Source organism: Maniola jurtina, chromosome 13 (genome assembly GCF_905333055.1).
Source record: "Maniola jurtina chromosome 13, ilManJurt1.1, whole genome shotgun sequence".
Lineage (NCBI taxonomy): Eukaryota > Metazoa > Arthropoda > Insecta > Lepidoptera > Nymphalidae > Maniola > Maniola jurtina.
Window position 1 is genome coordinate 3,065,270 of NC_060041.1, and position 22,506 is coordinate 3,087,775.

The 22,506-nt window shown below is 37.2% G+C and overlaps 1 protein-coding gene across 4 annotated transcripts; it reads left to right on the plus strand.

Moving 5' to 3' along the window:
- The first annotated feature begins 1,667 nt into the window (after positions 1-1,667).
- LOC123871084 (alpha-tocopherol transfer protein-like) lies at positions 1,668-22,144 on the plus strand. 4 transcript variants are annotated; one of them, XM_045914657.1, is made up of 8 exons: positions 1,668-1,810; positions 11,032-11,183; positions 11,943-12,102; positions 17,917-17,975; positions 18,429-18,625; positions 19,390-19,500; positions 21,281-21,383; positions 21,738-22,144. In XM_045914657.1, the coding sequence occupies exons 2-8, from the start codon at positions 11,033-11,035 to the stop codon at positions 21,887-21,889; spliced, it is 933 nt and encodes a 310-aa protein (XP_045770613.1). In that variant the 5' UTR covers positions 1,668-1,810; position 11,032; the 3' UTR covers positions 21,890-22,144. The 4 variants fall into 4 exon arrangements, with proteins under 4 accessions (XP_045770613.1, XP_045770612.1, XP_045770615.1 ...); XM_045914656.1 differs by lacking the exon at positions 1,668-1,810 and adding an exon at positions 7,968-8,243; XM_045914659.1 differs by lacking the exon at positions 1,668-1,810 and adding an exon at positions 7,968-8,135.
- Positions 22,145-22,506: the final 362 nt, after the last annotated feature.

The following is a 22,506-nucleotide window of genomic DNA, read 5'->3' on the forward strand; positions in this document are numbered from 1 at the left end:
TCTCCATTTTACAGTGGATAGGCAGTCAAATGCAAAACTAGAAGCGATACAAATACTTTTACGTTCTTTTTATTTAGTTTGCTCAAGCCGACAAAAAAAAAAGAAAAAATATAACAATTGCGTAAATTGCTTGCAAAATACTCGCAAAAATTATATTTTCTAACATATGAACGGAAAATACCTAGATATTGCAACAGCAAATGAATCAGAGCGAGGAAGTCGGTCGAAGCCCGAAGTGGAAGATGGTATTGCGAATCGATTATGACATCGATTCATAGAACCATTTCCAGTTTATCGATTTTAATTACCTATCGATGAGTAGTTTCCTGCCGTAAATTGCTTTCTCCTGTTCAAGGTAGAGTCTGGTAGGTAACAGTTAAATAATAGTACTTAAACAGTACTTAGGTACTACTATACTACTACTATTGTTTAAAAATGTTTGTAGTTTCAATTCAATGTTGAATCAATCAAATATCAAAAGTGAATTGGTGAAATAGGTGACTACTCTTAGTAGTCCTATGCAGAAGATATCCCACTGCAATATTCCCAAGATGATTAATAGAAAATGCTATGATTCTTAACGATCTGTAAGTATATGTAGAAGGAAAAGCTGACTGACTGACTGACTGACTGACTGACTCACTAACTAACTGACTGATCTATCAACTCACAGCTCACACTACTGAACGGATAGCTATTATGATGTAGCCATCCGTTAAAAAATAAATTTAGAAAACTTAACTCCTAAGGAGTTAAAATAGGGATTTGAAAGAGTAGTTTACGCTGATAAAGCTAGTAAGAAATACGATGCAATAGTGACATACTGTATACCTACTGATCAAAATCCGATAGGTGGTAGCTTGATGATTTTCATGCGGGCAAGGCCGCGAGCTTCTAAAAATAACCATCAGATAATAATAAACAGGAAAATACTTATTTTTCTTCTGGATCATGACGAGTAATGATAAAAATCACGAAAACAATGTCAACGAGATGGATCATTAGGATAATTTAGGGACACCATTTTCCTGCAATAAATAGGAAACAAACTTGACCTAATACATAGGAATAATTTTGAGACGCACTGCATTATTATTCTAAGAAAGGTTTTTTTAATGCTATTAACCACTAGACTTCAGACCCACGACTTCATCCGCGTGGATTTAGCTTTTTCAAAAATCCCGTAGGAACTCTTTGATTTTGAGGGATAAAAGGTTGCCTGTGTTAATTTTCGGGATGCAAGCTATTTCTGTACCTTTCAAATGAATCGGTTAAATGGATGGGCCACTAAGAATGCCGTGGGAAAGCTTTGATTTTCCTGGATAAAAAGTAGACTATGTCCTTCCCCGGGATGTAAGCTAACGGCGTACCAGATTTTGTCAAAATCGGTCAAACTGTTGGGCCGTGAAAAGCTAGCAGATAGACAGACAGACAGACACACTTTAGCATTTATAATATTAATAGTATAGAATAATATAGATTAAGTAAGGATAGGAAACGTTAAGACACTCAGCAATAAAGAATATGACGTACAAAGAGAAGTTCGTGCTGACGTAGGTTTCAGCAGTGACGTAGGTACAAAAATCATGAACAGGAAAAATTAGTTACATCTAATGATAAAATCATCAAAGAAAAATTGTACAGACGAGACCAATGTCGCAACCTTTACAAGGTTCAAAGAAGTTAAGCTGTCTAAGGTAAGGTGGCAGGTATTCAGTAAGGTTTGGAGACTTGTAGTGCGCGCGTCGCCGGCGTTTGCGTGTTTAGAAATCTAGTGAATTCCTCGAAGTTCCAATTCAGCAAGCGCAAAGTAAGTGCATAATTATATTTTTAATTTAATTACAATGAAATAAAAATAATTAATTAATGAATACCGATTCGTTAACTTAATTAGGACATTTAAAATTAAATTTGAATTTCTATTTCTTGTTGAAGCATTTATAAAAGTAAGTACGAGAGATAAAAGAGGCTAGTTTTTCCAAATAATTTAATAATTTCGACGATGATAAAAATGATACTCAATTGGAAACTAATTTTGAAAAAAAAAAAACTATTAAAGAGAAGGTTTCAGTTTAAAGTCGAGTTAAGTTAGGCGTTTTCGAGTTTATAATCTATGTCTAAATATACCTAGCTACATAAATTTTTAGAGTTCCGTACCTCAAAAGGAAACCAGGAACCCTGATAGAATCACTTTGTTGTTTGTCTGTATGTCTATCTGTCTATCGCGTCTGTCAAGAAACCTATAGGGTACTTCTGCTTGACCTAGAATCCTGAAATTGAATAGAATCCAGCAGATAAGTAGGTTTTATTATAACAAGTAAAGGGAAATAAAAATCGTGGATTTGTACTTACATCATAAAGACAAAATTGTGATTTTTGAACGATGGTACCTACGGAACCTTTCGCGTACGAGATCGACTCGCACTTGACCGATTTTCTTAATCATAATACTATTCTTTTAGTTACCCATAAATCATAATAATGCTCGAAAATAGTAGGAAAATTTCATAGAGAATATAGACTTCTAGAACTAGGTAGGGAACTATGAGTAAGATATTTAACTTCACCACCATCATTTTTAACTTAATAAAATTATGCTATTCACCTAGTCACTTTTTTGATTATTATAACAACAATTTCCAGTACATCGATGTTTCCAGTGAATTATAGTGACAATACCTACTCAAGTACCTAGATAAAGAATTGATCGACAGAGACACAGAAATCTTAGCAAATACGAATGAACCTATGATGAGTCAGTTCTTTTACAAAATTATGGAAAAAATCATAATTTGCAACTTATGCAGTTAAAAATAAATAATTGTGTAATACACGGGGGAAAAGTTCCACGTTGTCGACGGGTCGGGATTCAGCCGAAGCAATTCAAACAGCAACGTTGCGTGAAGACACAATGACTTTATTCTAGGTTTACAGAGTAGAGTCCCTAACCTAGGTCCCACGCAGTGGAAGCAAAGGTCGGAAGCACCACTAGGCGACGAGAGTCGTGTCCCTTACGAACGTCCCACGAAGTGGAAGCGGACGTCGGAAGCGCGACTTTTACACGGGGATAAGAGAATCGTGTCCCATACAATTCGTCCCACGCAGTGGAAGCGAAAGTCGGAAGCGCGACTACAAGGTAACCTCGTGTGTCGACTGATCCATACTAGTGAATCCATTGATTGAATCGATTTTCGATTTTCGATTGATGAACATTGGCTATGGCTGGGTCTTATTGTAGGGTTGGAAAATCTCCCTAGCATCATTTACTTTTTTGCCAACCTATAGTCAGCGCCATCTAGTTCCAACTTGGCAAGTTACAAGGTATGGCGCGATCTATATTTCTCCAACCTATAATTAGCGCCAGCTGGTGACGTTGTAGTGTTACAGTCTCCCCCTCAGCTTCCGAAGGCGTCCCGACGAGGAAACTGCATCAATCAATTTGTTGTTTCTTAGTTGTGTTTCCGGGGCCATCCCCTCCTTCGTAAATTTTGAACCAGGGTGTTCATTTTCCCCCTCCCCCTGGATCAAAGCAGCTCCTAACGCATAGTTACTTCTATTTGTTTTCATAATAAGTGGTTTGGTCTTCACGTGAAACGTTGATGTTCGTCCCGATCTTCTCACATAGAACCTTGGGCCTTGGGTGGTGTTTGACTTGCCCGAAGTGTCCGCCAGTTTGTAAACAGCGGCCCCACGTTGGGCGCCAGTTGTAAGAAGCACTGCCCCACGTTGGGCGCCAGAATTATAAGAAAGCTGGGGAAAAGTTCCACGTTGTCGACGGGTCGGGATTCAGCCGAAGCAATTCAAACAGCAACGTTGCGTGAAGACACAATGACTTTATTCTAGGTTTACAGAGTAGAGTCCCTAACCTAGGTCCCACGCAGTGGAAGCAAAGGTCGGAAGCACCACTAGGCGACGAGAGTCGTGTCCCTTACGAACGTCCCACGAAGTGGAAGCGGACGTCGGAAGCGCGACTTTTACACGGGGATAAGAGAATCGTGTCCCATACAATTCGTCCCACGCAGTGGAAGCGAAAGTCGGAAGCGCGACTACAAGGTAACCTCGTGTGTCGACTGATCCATACTAGTGAATCCATTGATTGAATCGATTTTCGATTTTCGATTGATGAACATTGGCTATGGCTGGGTCTTATTGTAGGGTTGGAAAATCTCCCTAGCATCATTTACTTTTTTGCCAACCTATAGTCAGCGCCATCTAGTTCCAACTTGGCAAGTTACAAGGTATGGCGCGATCTATATTTCTCCAACCTATAATTAGCGCCAGCTGGTGACGTTGTAGTGTTACAATTGTATTTAAGAAACTCGTGTTTGAAAGTAGGTTTGGCTGGTAATTGGTTGAGGCTCCTCTGACAATCCCCATAACATCTCCATCTCCATATTTTTTTCAAAATTCGCCTCAGGTTGAGCCAGTGTCTCCCCTCTCTCGCCTGTCCGGTTTGGTGACGGGCGAGGGAGATGTTGAGGATAGGGAACGTGGAAAGGGGATCGCCCTTCCCGCGAACCCTAGCCCTCGAGAGGACCTGTGGGTGATGGACACGGGGTGGTCCGTCGCTCACAGTGTGGTCCTCGGGTTGGTTGGCGTGCTGTGGTTCCGGCATGCCTCTAACTAGGTGTTTGGGGGCACGTAGTGTCCCAGTGGTGGGTCTGCTACGGCGGACATCCGCTGGCGGAGTAACGAGGTGTTTCCGGTCCCTTGTGCTCCGTTATTAGCGGTGGGATGGAACTTCGTGAGGTTTTTAGTCGGTAGGAGTCCGACATAACCACCGTGCTCCCCCGTGGTCGGTGGTATCCATGACGGATTTTCCTCACGAGGAAAAACAAAAGTGTCTCCCCTCTCACTTTTGATTATTGTAAGCTATGGAACTGCCTCTTGAATTTTTTAAAATCAAGTTTAGTCCTTCAAATGAATGAGATTACATTAATATTCTTCTCATGTCAGTAGTCATTATGTACGTATAAGTAGGTAACTTATTAGGTAGCCCATAGTTCATTGTGTTCACATTGATTTATAGGTAGGTACCTACGCAAATCATTGTTTTAAGTTTGCAGTTAAACATGAATTAATTTTATGACTCACTAGCCGATGCCCGCGACTTCGCCCGCGTGGATTTAGGTTTTCCCGTGGGAACTCTTTGATTTTCCGTGATAAAAAGTAGCCTATGTGCTAATCCAGGTTATTATCTATCTCCATTCCAAATTTCAGCCAAATCCGTCCAGTAGTTTTTGCGTGAAGGAGTAACAAACATTCACACACACATACAAACTTTCGCCTTTATAATATTAGTGTGATTGCCTACCGTAAAGGTGAACACCTACCTACCTCAAATTATCTTCTCTTCTTTCTCTTTTCTTTCTGATCTTTGATAGAGAACATAAATAGATTTGCGTAAGAAGCTAATATAATACTTGATAGGTAGGTAAGTAAGTATAATTATTTTACGATTTATTTCCGTAGGTAAATTGAGATAAAGATCATAATATTATAGTGGTTGTTAAAACATTGTTGAGTTGTTCACATTCATGATAAATTGTAATTATGTTATATAGATACGATAAGCCGTATGTATCGGGACTTTTTTGTAATAAAACTAGCTGATGCCCGCAACTTCACCCATTTGGATTTAGGGATTTTGTCCGCCTTGATTTTCCGGCGCAAAAATAACCTATGTCAATCTCCAGGTCTTTAAATATATTCATGAAAAATATACCTGCCAAGTGCGAGTCGGACTCGGGTTCCGTACTCGGGTATTTTTCCGACATTTTGCATGATTAATCAAAAACTATTATGCTTAAAAATAAGTAAAAATCTGTTTTAGAATGTACAAGTAAAGCCCTTTCATATGATACCCCACTTCGTATAAGTTATCTTACATTGAAAATTGAAACACATTTTAATTTTTTTTTTAAATAATGTAACCATAAATTCACGGTTTTCGGATTTATTCCTTTTGTTGTGCTATAAGACCTACCTACCTGCCAAATTTCATGATTCTAGATCAACGGGAAGTACCCTATAGGTTTTATGACAGACACGACGGACGGACAGACAGACAGACAACAAAGTGATCCTAAAAGGGTTCCGTTTTTCCTTTTGAGGTACGGAACCCTAAAAAACTGGCCAAGTGCCTTCGGACTATGTGCCCTGCCCCCGCTCAGCTATGTCGGTTATCTACTGGTCCTCCAAGAAACCCCAAGCAAAGCTCTCTTTACCTCCCACTGAATAACTCTGATCTTTTTTATGAGGCCCATAAGTATCGACCTACTAGCGACCATGTCTCGGATCCATATGCCATCAGTGGCAACACGCACTGTTCGAAGACTTTAGTACTCCTGGCTCTGGTTTACTGGTTAATTTCTTAAAATTATTTTTACTTAAGCGTAAGAATTAAAAATCGGTCAAGTGCGAGTTGGAGGAAGGGTTTCGTACCATCATAAAAGAAAAAAAAAAAAAAATTTTTTAATTTTCATGACAGCTATTTTGACATTTTATTGTTTGCTGTTTTAGCGGCAATAGAAATACACATTCTGTGAAAATTTCATCTCTCTACCTGTCACGGTTCACGGGATACAGTCCACTGACAAACAGACAGAAGGACGGATGCATGGACAGTAGAGACTTAGTAATATTTAGGGCTCCGTTGGAACCCTTCGAGGTCGGAACCCTACAAAGTAAAAGTGGCAGTAAACGGTTAGGTTGGGCTAGCTGCACCAAATAGTGGAATGTCGTTCGTTGGTTGCAAAACCGAATTGCGCTAGAATTGATTGGTAAATATGGTATCTACCGCCTCGCCGTGCACCTACCTACCACCTTCCTGCTTGGGAAACTTACAAATACATTTGTATGCGTTGTTTTTTACCTAATAAAGCAGCGCCAATATTGGGTTGGGAAATATTAATTTACTAGCATAGGCGGTGATAACGACCTCGGCTGCCTATTCTGAGGGCCCCGAGTTCGATTCCGGACCTCCAACTTTTTTGACCTATGTGCGAATTAGGTAATTAAATCACTAAAACATTGTGAGGAAACCAGCATGCCTAAAAGTTCTCCATGATAATCTTAAAGGTGTGTGAAGTCTGCCAGTCGCAGTTTTGCCGGGTTTCTTGCTGGTTCTTCTGGGTAGGAAAGGCATTCCGAACCAGTGGTAGATGCTTTTGACGATTCAAAAGTACTTGTCAGAGTCTAATAAATGAAAATTTTTTGAATTGAATTTTGAAAGTCCGCACTTGGCCAGCAAGGTGTAAGTAGGTAGGTACTATGGCCTAAAGCCTTCTCGTTCTGAGAAGAGACTGGTATACCTATTTGGTAAATATGTAGGTATTTTTGGTAGGTATCTACTGCCTCGCTATGTACACCTACCACCTTCCTGCTTGGGAAACTTACACAAATACATTTGTACGCGTTGTTTTTTACCTACTAAAGCAGCGCCGATATTGAATTGGGAAATGTTAATTTACTAACATAAGCAGTAATAGCCTAGTGGTTATAAACTCGGTTTCCTATTCTGAGGGTCTTATGGGTTCGATAACTTGCACGCATTTGTAAATTGGAGTTGTATGCGTTTTAAGCAATTGTGTAAAAAACTGTTTCTTTTGGGAAAAGTAGGCAATTTTTGATGAATAGAAAATGAAGAATTCCAACGTCGAATGGAATTTTAAATTTGCAAAAAAAATCTTGTATCCCAACCAAAATTCATTCACTCGGCTTCCCTCAGGGTAAAATGCGGTTAGAGGGGAAGGGCGACAAGCACAGATTAATGTTATTGCCTACGTTTGTGGGAACAGAACTATTTTGGACTTTGGACGTATGGAGTAAGTGACGGAGAGAGCCCTGTTAAGGAAAACTCTCAGGCGTGCAGGATACGGAGTGATTTGTCTACTAACTATTGATACAGGCACTTGAATGATATTGATAAAATGAAGTACCCATTGATAACTACGGACAGACTACGGATAACACGTGTTTACACTATCCGTCATTGCAAATTCAATATGGCAGCAGTTTTGATACCTAAGTGTTGAATTTGAAAATCTGATTGCCGAAGTGAAAAGTGGTTATGAAAATTATTAAAATCAAACAATTTTTCATTAGATATCAAAGAGTTAGAAATTAATTTGAGAGTATCTACATAATTTATGTTTGTGCTCTTGTGAAGTGATTTGTGCCGTTAGGATTTTAAATGTTATTCGAAAAATTAGCTCGTTTTGTTAATCGATGATCAGCAATAGGTACGGTAATATAGATTTGAATTTTGTCTAATCGTTTTGTTATGCGTAATTATCTTATTCAGTACTAGCGACTCGCCCCGGCTTCGCACGGGTGTTCTATGGAAAAGTGGTTATAATGGCTAAAATATAAATGTTTGGTTTATACTATCGCGGACTTTTTTGTAGGCATTATTGAGTTCTACAACTTTTCTATAGAAGTCAACCATACATCTCTAACCATTCAGGCAGGGTTCGCGAGAATCGTTAACGTACGGCAGTTTTTTCGACACCTTACTCCACAATTTTCACTACCACGAAAAATCCTATCTATTTTCCGGGATAAAATATAGCCTATACGGATTCGGAAGAATCCCTCTAAGTAATGGTAAAAGAAATTTTGAAATCGGTCCAGTAGTTTTTGAGCCTATTCAATACAAACATACAAAAATACAAAGGTTTCCTCTTTATAATATTAGTATAGAAAAAGAAACGTCCTGACTCACTCACTGACTGACTCATCAATGCCCAGCCCGAACCTAGAGAGCTGAATTTTTTTTACAAAGCTGCGATATTTCGAAGTTTCCACGGGAGCTAAGCTAGTTTTCTAAATTATTGTGAAGAAACTTTTTTTTATACCTCTGTTAATTGTTTCTTTAAAATATTCTTGCTAAACCTTAGAAACGAGAAAGTTATGGGCCTTAGCATGGTCATATGGTGATAGAATACCTACCTACTTCAAATGCGTGCTTTTCGTCTGAAACCCAGGTATATTTATCCGATAACCGCCGATTTTAGACTGTGACAAGAAAAATTCGAAAGCAGATTTTTTGCTGGCATTTGTCGGACCGACAACTAGACACATTTTTTATGCACCTAATGCACCGTGAGCCGGCGATGGGTTGATAAAGATGATGATGATGATGATGATCATGTGTAGAAATGAAGTCAATACACCTAGTAATACCTACCAGCAAACCAAACGACCTTTGTGGGTACAAATAAAATACATAAGAATATTTTAATATATTTTTAGGTTTCCGTACCTTAAAAGGAAAAAAGAAACCCTTATAGGATCACTTTGTTATCTGTCTGTCTGTCTGTCTGTCCGTCCGTCCGTCCGTCGTGTCTGTCAAGAAAATCTATAGGGTACTTCCCGTTGACCTAGAATGATGAAATTTGGCAGGTAGGTAGGTTTTATAGCCCAAATAAAGGAAAATCCAAAAACCATGAAATTGTGGTTACATCACAGAAAAAAATAATTAAAATGTGTTTCAATATTCAAAGTAAGATAACTATACCAAATATTATATGAAAGGTATTTGTCTGTACATTCTAAAACAGATTTTTATTTATTTTTATGCACAATAGTTTTTGATTTATCGTGCAAAATGTTGGAAAAAATACCCGAGTACGGAACCCTCGGTTCGCGAGACTGAATCGCACTTTGGCCGGTTTAGTACTATACATACTTGTGCTTTATGTAAAGATGCAGATTCCAATTGCTAATTTTACGTACTCATCAAGTATAAAATAATCTTGCCATAAAGAATCTAGAAAGATCGAGACGGGTATTGGGTACCTACTGAGAATGGTAATTTTTTATTACTAGGTAAATACTTATGTTTCTAAAATCTACAAAATTATCTTTTTTCCATCAACTCAAGAACTTTTTAATCCGTGATAGTTGGTAACTAACCGTAACACTAACATAAGCTGCCTTCCTAATTAGCTGTTAGGTATATTATTATGCGGCCAGGTTGCCTAATTTAGGTCTTATTTGATTATCATCGTGAACCAACGTTGCCCCATAAACCGCAGTCATGAATAAGTACCTATTGTTTGCCATTCGCTGACGAAATTATTTTCGAAGGTCATGCAATATTTACTTATCTTTATTGATAAAGGATTCAAGGTCTTGCAACTGACCACCTTAATGACTTTATCATAAAAAAATATGACGAATTGCAAAAAACCGGTCAAGTGCGAGTCGGACTCGCACAAGACGGGTTCCGCACCATCGCGTACAAGAAATAGCACTGTTTAATTTTTTGACATGTTACTGCAAATTAACGTCACGGTTTCGGATTTTTTAACCCCAAAAAGAGAAGTGTTATAAGTTTGACGTGTGTATCTGTGTATCAGTGTATCTGTGTGTGGCACCGTAGCTCCTAAACTATTAAACCGATTTTAATTTAGTTTTTTTTTGTTTGAAAGGTGGCTTGATCGAGAGTGTTCTTAGCTATAATCCAAGAAAATCGGTTCAGCCGTTTGAAAGTTATCAGCTCTTTTCTAGTTACTGTAACCTTCACTTGTCGGGGGTGTTATAAATTTTTAATTTACACTTGTCCTTAACTTGAACTATAAGACCTACCTAACTGCTAAATTTCATGATTCTATCTCAACGGGAAGTACCCTACAGGTTTTTGTGACAGACACGAGAGACAGACTACAAATTAGTGATCCTATAGGGATCCTAATTATCCGTACCTCAAAAAAAAAAAACGGAACCTTAGAACTATTTCTTCTGTGTTTTATTCTATACTAGCTGACGCCCGCGACTTCGTCCGCGTGGATTTAGGTTTTTTGAAATCCCGTGGGAACTCTTTGATTTTCCGGGATAAAAAGTAGCCTATGTGCTAATCCAGGATATTATCTATCTACATTCTGAATTTCAGCCAAATCCGTCCAGTGGTTTTTGCGTGAAGGAGTAACAAACATACACACACACACACACACACACACACACACACACACATACAAACTTTCGCCTTTATAATATTAGTGTGATTTTTATGTATTTGTGTTACAGAATGGCATCAGCGGCGACTCTAGTTCAGCCTTCTGGAGAGATGTGGAAGAAAATTCGAGTGGAACTGAATGAAGACGTCAACACTCGAGACCGGGACCTCGCTGCGATCAAGGACTGGCTTCGGAAGCAGCCACATCTTCCTGACGAATGGGGTAAACTTAATTCCTTGATTAACCAACTTCAAAAAAAGGAGGAGGTTCTCAATTCGACTGTATTTTTTTTGTATGTTTGTTATTTGATTGGTGTTCAAACGCGTCTGGGTCCCGTTTATTATCACTGACTAGCTGATGCCCGCGATTTTCCCGAATTTTCCGGGATAAAAAGTAGCCTATGTGTTAGTCCAGGGTATAACCCATCTTCATTTTAAATAGCCAAATCCGTTCAGGAGTTTTTGCGTGAAAGAGTGACAAACAGACACACATACTCGCAAGCACACAAACTTTCGCCTTTGTAATATTAGTGGGTATAGTGGATATAATCTGTCTCCATTCTAAATTTCAGCCCTATTCGTCCTGTAGTTTTTGCGTGAAAGAGTAACAAGCACACACACATACACAGAAACTTTCGCCTTTATAAGACTAATATCTAAGAGTTGAAATCTCGTACACTTAGTCGAGTTTTATGCAGAAGAATTTAATAATAAAATTAATATTTACAATCCCCGACCCAAAAAGAGGGGTGTTATAAGTTTGACGTGTGTATCTGTGTATCTGTCTGTGGCATCGTAGCTCCTAAACTAATGAACCGATTTTAATTTAGGTTTTTTTGTCTGAAAATTGGCTTGATCGAGAGTGTTCTTAGCTATATCCAAGAAAATCGGTTGAGCTGTTGAAAGTTATCAGCTCGTTTCTAGTTACTGTAACCTTCACTTGTCGGGGTTGTTATAAATTTTTGATTGACACTTGTTACAGATGACGGTCGCATCATGACGTTCCTCCGGGGCTGCAGTTTTTCCTTGGAAAAATGTAAAAGGAAATTAGACATGTACTTCACAATGCGAGCGGCGTGTCCGGAGTTCTTCTCAAACAGGAATGTGAATAGACCAGAACTTGCTGAGCTTGTCACTAAAGTGTAAGCTTTTTTCTTATTAACTATTACCAGGCCATACTTTTACTAAGCCACAATAACATAGTGAACTAACTATAAGTAAATAGTTTCCTATTATTAGAATAAACAAAGATCAGTTATTGGACTGCAAATTAAATTTAGAAACTAATCATAATAATTAGTCTACTTATGATTAAATGTAGTATAGAAGCAGGCGTTATTTTGCGGAAGTCCATGACATACAAGGAACCAAAAGCTTAGTTTGCTATCATCCGCCAAACCAAAGAAATATGTATGGTGCAACATGCAGCATGCGACATGCGCCGCCCGCCCTCCCACTGATTAACATGCAGGAAAAGCCAACCACCAAGTAAGCCACACGCACCACCACCACGCTGCACCACACAAAGCCCAACACCACTCGACGCACGTTTCGCCCCGTCACCGGAGCATCCTCAGGAGATGTAGCCAATAGCAAAGTTTTTGCAATTAGGCATTGTAAGGTCTAAGCTTTTTGTTCCTTGTATACTTATGATGAGTATTATGTATAATATAACTCGGCCATCATCAGCCTGTGGAAGTCCACTGTTGGACATAGGCCTTCCCTATAGAGCGCCACCACACCCGGTCCTCAGCCTTCCTCATACAGCCACTTCCCGCCAGCCGCTTTATATCGTCGGTCCATCGTGCTGGAGGGCGTCCCACACTCGTTTGCTTAAACGCGGTCTCCACTCAAGGACTTTCCGGCTCCAACGGCCATCGCCTCTACGACAGGCATGGCCTGCCCACTGCCACTTCAGCTTGCTAATAGTTTGGGCTATGTCAGTGACCTTGGTTCTCCTGCGGATCTCCTCATTTCGGATCTTATCCCTCAGTGAAACTCCTAACATAGCCCTCTCCATAGCTCGCTGAGCAACTTTGAATTTGTGAATAACTCGGCCAGTAATCGTTTATTTCAGTCCTAGACGGCTATGTCCTATTAATTGCCCATAGGCTAGGTGGTAGGTAGGTACTTAGTAGGATTAGTGCTGCCATTGTACAATAATGTTTTATGGTCGAAAAAAAGCTTACAATTTTATTAGGAAGCTGAAATGTATTTCGAAATTAAATAATTTCGGCATTTACAATTTCACCAGCGTTAGCAACATGATTATCATTATCATGATCAACCCATCGGCGCGCCGGTCCACTACTAAGAACGGATACGCTCTTAGAATGAAAAGTGTAGGTCCATATTCAAAAGATATTGACTAATACATATCCTATCCGCCTTGATCTAAATCATTATTTTGTAAGTCCAAGGCTATCGTTGTCAACGATCCCCCGTCGATTTCCTACGTATGATATTATTGTTCTTATCTCTATCTGCCCTGGTTCGTGCATTCTCGGTTCCTAGATCGGTACATTTGTGATAACCAATTGAAATTGCTGTGATTGGCTGAATTTACCATGTTCTTGCTGCGACAGTGAGTTTTAGCCACTAGCGGAACAATGTTAGCCGGTCAGAAATGATTGCAATTAGTCAACCTGTTTGACGTCCGTGTTCTGTTTTCGATTACAAAAAAGAAAAAATTGTTGTTGCAATCATCAATTTTAGCAAATAGTGAAAGAGAGTCGGCCAATCAGAGGTCACAACTACCGTCACACTTTCTGTCACACTATGGCAGTAGGCATACCGAGTAATGAAAACAATTTTTAAATTCTGTCTAGGAAGTAGTAGGGTTGCCACCTGCCTCTTTTTGATTTACAGGCTACCACCATCAAAAATACGGGGTTTAGATTTGAAGAAATTTGAAAATTTGAAGTATTTAAAGAAATAGGCGGTGGTTCTCTCTGAAATGCATGGAAAGCCTATTTAGATATTTTAGTTTATTTGTAAGTTTTGTATTTTTTCTCCGTATGTTGCCGTGTCTTGATTAGTGAACTGTGTTTGCAATGTGGTTTTAAATAAAAGATTTATTTATTTAAATAGCTTTTAAAAACTCTTAAGTTTTGTAAAGCAAAATGTTATACATTTCATGCATACAATCTTTTCATTTTAACTTAAAATTACATTTAATTTGTAATTCCACCTTCACAGTATCAATACTATGGCCGTAGCCAGGAATCGATTGCGGGAGAGGTTTTATCAGGGCCGGAACTGAATCCTGTCATGAGGAAAAAAACATTCGCTCAACTTTATGGGCTAATTACCTGGTTAGTGAAATTTCACCTTTCAATTTGTCAGTGAGATAAAATACAACAATAAAAAAGCGCGAGCGCAGTGAGCGTAAGTGTTTTTGGTTCAATACAGAAAAAATTAAAGTGAAAGGGAAACGAGTTTAGCCATAGCAAGATTATATTTTTAAAGCTTCCTATCCATACTAATATTACGAATACGACAGTATATCTATTTGCCTATCTACCCTTTCACGGCCCATCTTCTTTACCAAAATTTTGGTACTTACTATTCAGAGGTAACTTGCATCCCAGACATTTTTTTAGGCGGCTTTTTAGCCCGGAAAATCCCCCACGGAATTTTTTAAAATCTAAATTCATGCAAACGAAATTGCGGAGTTTACACCAAGTAATACAAATTCAAAGCGCGAGTGAAGTGAGCGCGAAATGTTTGATATATTTCCAAAAAAAATTGGTAAGCAAATGCAAGAAATAGTGTAAGTATTATTTTAGGCTTAGGTTTTTGACGGATTCCCAGGCGCAGTCGCCATTTCTAAATTTCTGGTCTGATGGGAGGCTTCGGTCATGGCTAGTTATATGGTTACTATGGCCCTAACGGCCAAGAAATTAGACTGCATCATCACTTACCACTAGAAAAGATTAAAGTCACGGGCTAACTTGTATAAAAAAAGGCTTACATCCTCAAACCAAGCCCCGCTGCCTTGGCTACGACCATGATCAATATCGAGTGGGTTTCGGCTACGCATTGCCGCAAAAGGAAAATATTCTTTCTACTGGACATAACGTCAGTGTTTGATTTCGCCAGCCAGGTTTCTGTATCCCGAAATACGGGGTAACCAGTAAAATACGGGGCCTCTGGCAACCCTATTCGGAAAACACTGTCACATTCAAGTTAATGTCAAATATTTTGTTTTCAATTACAGAAAGCTGCATCAATCATTATTACAATATTTTCTTTGTTGTGATTGGCTGAATTTTTGAGTTTGAGCCAATAAACAGACTGTTTGCCAATTAAACGTCATAACAATATAAATGCCAGAAAGTTTAACCAAATAAAACAAACTTAATGAGAACCTAGTGAGAATGCAAACGGCACACAATTTATAATACATATTATGTTAGTCGTATATAATAGATATTATAGTAGTCGTTCACTTTGGTAATAGTCAGATTGTCATCAGTAAAATTGATATTGGTTGATGTATCGTAAATTATTGTTTCGGTGACAAATATTTTTATTATCTATTTATCTTTGAACAGAATGGAATAGAATGAAATGGAATGGAATACAATGATAAATTTTTATTCCTGTAAACTTTTAGGTAAACTTCAAAGTGTTTTTGGATGGTCAGACAAATTTACCACTGGTTCGGAATGCCGTTCCTACGTTTTCTAGGGTTTCGTACCTCAAAATGAAAAACGGAACTCTTACAGGATCACTTTGTTGTCTATCTGTCTGTCTGTCGTGTGTGTCAAGAAAACCTCTAGGGTACCCGTTGACTCAAAACCATGAAATTTGGCAGGTAACCTAACTGCGTAATTTTGGGTAGTTTTTTTAATCGATAAAGAAAGTTTGCGACATTGTTCAATAAAAAATTTGGATTCCAACTCCTCAATCCTGATGTTGCAGGGGACCTGACTACTAAAGCTAATGGGATTTAAAAAGTGTCGATTATTAATTGATATTGAAGGTATAGGATGCTGTAAGAAATTGCATTCCTAAATCCTGGTGATCCCTCGGGATTTGAAAAGGATCATCCGTTTAAATATTCTTACGTGATACAGAAACAAGTTGCATCCCGGGGACGGGCTATTACGGAGAGGCAACTTTTGTTCTGGGAAATGAAAGGATCGGGATTTTTAAAAACCTTAATCCACGCGAGCGAAGCTGCGGGCATTAGCTAGTTGTAAATATATTTAAAAGCTACTATAAGATAATAGATAAGGTACTTATTTCCTTATATTTTTATTGTATGGCAGCGCGCGGTTTTAAATTATAAATTGCACGTCCTGTCCTTTTCTGTAATACATTTTTTTTTTTCAATATCTACCGCTTTATCTCATAGCAAGAGTCCGTAAGACATAATACAGTGAAAATAGGCAAAATATACAATTTTTGCAGTTTCCACGTCAGTACCTGTCGAATTTTTCTAACAGTGTAAGCAGCAGAGCTGAGTTTACCATCAAGTGTTGATATGTGGGTGTTCCATAGAAGCTTTGCATCTAACATTATACCGAGAAACACGGGGTTCTCCTTTATTTTCAACATATGATTATTTATCAATGAAATTATGTCATTTAAGGTCCTGGTATTGGGCAGTGTGAATTCAACACACTTAGATTTCTTTGCATTTGGAAGTAAATTGTTAGCAATAAATCAGAGAGTGACCTGTGATATGGCATTACATATAGTATACATTGTCAAAAATTATAATATTAAAGCTGTGCGTATTGCGTGAGGAATAGGTTGCAAGAGAGTTGCAACTTGCAGGGTTTGATGCATGCGCTATTGCAAGCAAACATGAGACATATTTTTATCTACAGGCAACGTCTGAGTAGGTAACGCATACGTCTAACGCAAGTTGAAATGTACGAGTGTATTTAGTTAGACCTATCGACAAGTTTGGAGTCGGGTGCAGTCTAAATGTGGCCCGTGTGTTTAGACCGTCAGTTTCTGTCAGTTTCACGTGTCGTCCCCCGCACTTCACCACCCCGCTTGCACAAATCGAGACAGCACGAAATTTTCAAGATTTCTGGGTGTAATTTCTGGTTTTCGTAGTTCCCACACAATTATAACAATATAAAATATATAACGATAATTTTTTTACTACATAATATTCATTAAATTTTCTAGGTCTGTGGTTTTTCCAAATTTCATTAAATTGCTCCATTGTCTAGAAAAACGAGCACAAAGTTGGGCCTTTTTTTAAAGAAAAATACAAATCTTTGAGCCCCTGTAATTTTAAAACTACATATTATTAGAAAAATCTAAAACACCACAGACACAGATATTAGTTTCTAGACTATGTCTGCAAAATTTCATGGACTTTGGTTGCTTAATATTCAAATGAAATGGGAACTACGATTGTATGGAGTAAGTGATGGAGAGAGTCCTGTTAAGTATTTATTGTGCTTTACTTTCAAAGCTGAATTACTTATGGTCTCTACTTATTATTCTATTTCAAGTTCCAACGTTGTTCAATAAGATTTCATAATATCTACTTCAAGCATCGATCTGTCGTTAATATGGTATTTATTTATTTACTAGATGCCCGCGACTTCATCCGGGTGGATTTAGGTTTTTTAAAAATACCGTGGGAACTCTTTGTGATTTTCCGGGATAAAAGGTTGCCTACGTCCATTTTCGGGGGACAACCGACCTCTTTAAATTTCATATAAATTAGTTAAACGGATGGACCTTAAAGGATCCTGTGCGAACTCTTTGATTTTCCGGGATAAAAGTAGTCTATGTCCGTTCCCAGGATGTAAGCTAACTCTATGACAAATTTCATCAAAATCGGTTAAGCTATTGGGCTGTGAAAAGTTAGCAGTCAGACAGACAAACGGGCAAACAGACAGACACATCTTCGTATTTATAATATTAAGTTTAGGTATGGATGTAGATTTTAGACTACTAATTTCAGTTTTTTTTTTTTTCAGACAAGGAGCACCACTACCCGGTCTGACACCAAATGGACGTCGTGTTACAATATGTCGAGGTAATTATATACTAAGTAATAATTATAATTATAGCTTACAAATAAGTAGCAATCATGTTTTATTTTCAAGAAAAATCTCTTTAAAATAAGATGTTATGACCAAAATGATAAGAAAAGTCTAGTTTAAGGGGTTCATTTTTAAGCTTTAGTTAATAATGATACTAATAATAATAATTAGAGTTAATATTATCACAATGTAAGGAATCAAAATAAGTCAAAAATATTTAGACGCTTGTAACATTTAACATAAGATATTTTTTTAAAACGGACGGACATAGTTCTTCATTATACTTAGGTATATCTACAACATTTCTAATAATAATTAATTGGACTTCATTTACGGGGAGAAAAAATATATGGCTTTTTGTGTGAAAATTTACAACTAGACGATTCTCAGTTTCACAGAAGTGAAATAGCAAATTAGTAATATTATGTTTAAAATAAATATTCCAGGTCTTGACAAGAATATAGACGCAGATCAGCTAAACAACATATTCAAGCTGGCACTGATGATGGGGGATGTTAGGCTGAAGGAAGAACTGGAAGGAGTAGGAGGCGATATATACATTCTAGATGCTTCAGTGGTGTCCCCAAGTCATTTAGCCAAGTTATCACCTTCCTCAATAAAGAAGTTTTTGATATGCGTGCAGGTTTGTTCTATTACATTCACTTTAAATTTTTACCCGACTGCGGCATAGCCAAAAGGAAGGGTTATGACTTTAGCAGTCTATGTATGTATGTTTGTATCCAGATTCTGTGTGTTCCACCCTAGCGCGTAAACTACTGGGCCTATTTTGATAAATGAGGTCCGGGTGACATAGGGTATATTTTATACGAAAAAAGTAACCTTACGGATGTTACATAAAAAAAGGTGGGGGTCTCCCAAAAATTTTTTTTGCTATCGTATCGAGTGGGATATCAAATGAAAGAGCAGAAAATGAGTTCATGGATATTTAAAATGTATTACAACATTAAAATATACTAAGTGACAGAAAAATAATTTTAGTAATTTAGTTTAATTTAGTTTTAAGTTTAATATTTAAGTAAGCGTTTATTAAGACAATCGCAGTCGGGTTTTAGTTTTCAACTTTATCTTGTGAAAAATCGACCAAGTGCGACAAGAATATTAGGATTGAGGAGTGGAATCCGAAAATCAATGACCTAATACTTACTTGGAAACCACAATATCATATTTTGTACCTAGTAACATATTTTGTCCTTTTGGTATAATGTAGGCAGTACCTATCATTGCAGCATCTAGGCAAAACCTAAATCTATGCGAACAAAGTTGCAGGAAAAAACTAGTTTACCCCGATTTTAGATTAAATTTTATTTCATTACGAAAATTAATCTTAACAAAACCACGTTTAAATAATAGCAATTTGTCTTTAACTTGAATGTCTGTATTTTTCAGGAGGCGTATCCAGTTAAACTGAAAGAGGTTCACGTAGTTAACACATCGCCTGTTATCGAGTCACTGATAAACTTCATCAAGCCTTTTCTTAAGGATAAAATTAAGAACAGAGTAAGTTTTTCCATACATGTACGTGCTTTAGCTCTGTGAGTTTAACAGGGCTCTCTCCGTCACTTGCTTCATACAATCGTAGTTCCAATTTCATTTGAATATTAAGCAACCAAAGTCCATGAAATTTTGCAGACATATTCTAGAAACTAATACCTGTGTCTGTGGTGTTTTAGATTTTTCTAAAAATATGTAATTTTAAAATTACAGGGGCTCAAAGATTTGTATGAAAATTTCTAAGACCGCGTAACTTTGAAACCGAATATTTTAACAGAAATCTGGAAAACCACAGACATCGATATTAGTTTCTAGAATAGGTCTGCAAAATTTCATGGACTTTAGTTGCTTAATATTCAAATGAAATTGGAACTACGATTGTATGAAACGAGTGACGGAGAGAGCCCTCTTAATTAATTTAGATACCTACTTCACTAGTGATGAAACTTGCTATTAGTCAGCTTTGACATGTCACTTGCACTTGCATTTGAGTAAAAACTCGTAGCAACTGACTTGCCAAAGCTGACTTCTGCAAGAAATTGCGGATACTACAAAGATACAGGTTGCTTCAAATATATATCGAATAACTTTTTGGGATAAAACAGAAGATAAAATTTATAGCCATTATTATTAACTGAGACAAGAGAGTCACTAGTTATTATTTTTTCTAATAATTATTATATTATTACAGGAGGAATTATAAACTCTCTCATTTATTTATTTTGCACATTTTACCCTATTTTTAAAAAATGTTCGAAAATTTTACAGGAAGAATTATTATTATTATATTATTATTGCAGGATATACTATACCTACCTAATTAGCAGAAACAAAATAATTTTAATCACGTTGACAAAGTCGCTTTGTAATGAATTAAATTACATTGCAAAATTGATATAAAGCTTGCAGATTTGAAAGTTTACAAAACTACAGTAAATGAAAACACTGAAGACCAGGGTATCAAAGATAATAAAGGCTTCAATGAAAATATTTACGCTTCTACGATCTGGATAAAAATCACGTGGGACTATCAAAACAATCGCTACCAGGCGAACATGGTTAAACAGGCGTTCTGAATAAACAAGCCTCCCTTTTTACCCCTTTCCACCTAACCCGCCTCGTTCCATCGCTTGCCTCCCTTTATTTGGGAGGGTCGAGAAATGGCATGTTATCGTAGTAAATAGACACAGTAATATAACCAGGAGTGACTGTGTGCATCACATTCACATCGAAATGTATCACTAGACTAAAATATGCTTTCATCTATTCTCGATGATTTAAGTAAAACAGATTGATTCATCACACTTCACACTTAATATTATAAAGGCGAAAGTTTGTGTGTATGTATGTGCGTGTGTGTATGTTTGTTACTCCTTCACGCAAAAACTACTGGACGGATTTGGCTGAAATTTGGAATGGACATAGATGATATCCTGGATTAGCACATAGGCTACTTTTTATCCCGAAAAATCAAAGAGTTTTGATGCGCCCGCGTGGATTTTGAAAAACCAAAATCCACGCGGGCGAAGTCGCGGGCATCGGCTAGTTTATTATTTGTTAGTACTAAATAATTGGTCAAAGATTACGTATTCCAGTTACAATCCGGGTATCTTTAAAACAAGAGTGAATAGGCATCTTCTAGGGAAACGCGTCCCATCTTAGACCACATCATCACTTTCCATCAGGTGTGATTGTGGTCAAGCGCTTGCCTATACCTAATGAATTAAAAAAATTGTTTGTGATATTTGAGAAATACACTTTAATTTTATATTTATTCTTGTCCCAGATCTTCATTCACTCTGACGTCAATACGCTAAAAAATCACGTGCCTGTAGACATGCTTCCAGAAGACTTTGGCGGCAACGGTTGCTCCTTGGACGAAGTGAACAGTAAGTGCATTAACTCTTTAGAAAATCCTTATGTTTTACGCCGACTTAGGAAAGTTTTTAATATTAAGTATAAGTATGTATAATTCCACGGTTCATCAATTTTGGTTCCAGTTTAATTTCTAAAACTTCTAAGATTCAGACAAATTGAATATGGCTGTGTTGACAGACTAAATGTATCATCATCATCGTCAACCGATACATTCATCCATTGCTGGACATTTAGTCTTTCGTAGGGACTTCCACACGATCTTACCCCACCTAACGCAGCGGCTCCTACTAGTACTTCACTTTAGTATCTAATTAATTTAATAATTAATTAATTTATAAATTTAGTGAAGATTTTTTTTTTAACAGGTGCATGGATGAAGAAGTTAGAAGACTACACACAATGGTTCAAAGATCAAGAGTCGATTAAAGCAAATGAAGCTCTAAGACCTGGAAACCCTACAAATTACGACGAGCTCTTTGGAATTGATGGCTCCTTTAGACAGCTGTCCATAGATTAATATATCTTTTTATGTTTATTTAGCTATAAGTTTTTAGATACCTACGATAGATAGTACCTATCACTTTCTAAAGCTATCATTCATTTAAATTGCAGGAGGTCCAATTATGACCTAATTAAAGAATCAAATAATATTATGATTTAATGATTTTTGTATTAAAACGTCGTAGTATATAATTATAATCAGCACATAGATAGTACAGAGGCGCTTAATACAAATAACATTTAATGTTAAATTTAAAGTTAAATTTCCTTTGCCTACACTTTTTATTTTAGTGCTAAAACAAGTTATAGACAGTTTGTAAGTATATGATAACTAAAATTTAATAAAGTTTGGATACAAATAAAATAAGGATTAACAAAATAAATGAATTTTTAGTTAACACAATAAATACAGCAGTGTTGAATCAATACTGTACTTATAATCAAAACAATATTTACTAGGGTAACATAAAGTGATAGGTGTAATCTAGAAAAGTGAAAGCCTTTCACCACGTGCCTTAACCAAAACAAACTGTACCAGGCGAACATAAAATATGATAGAGTATAAACATACTCCTTAGCCCCGATATTACAATTACCCCACGGAGTTACCCCATTTCATTGCAAAATTTTATT

What these genes read in the sequence shown, in the direction of transcription:
- LOC123871084 (XM_045914656.1), top strand. An exon ending in AGTTTTTGATATGCGTGCAG is followed by an intron (nt 18,626 to 19,389) that starts GTTTGTTCTATT and finishes TGTATTTTTCAG; the next exon opens with GAGGCGTATCCAGTTAAACT. An exon ending in CTCCTTGGACGAAGTGAACA is followed by an intron (nt 21,384 to 21,737) that starts GTAAGTGCATTA and finishes TTTTTTTAACAG; the next exon opens with GTGCATGGATGAAGAAGTTA.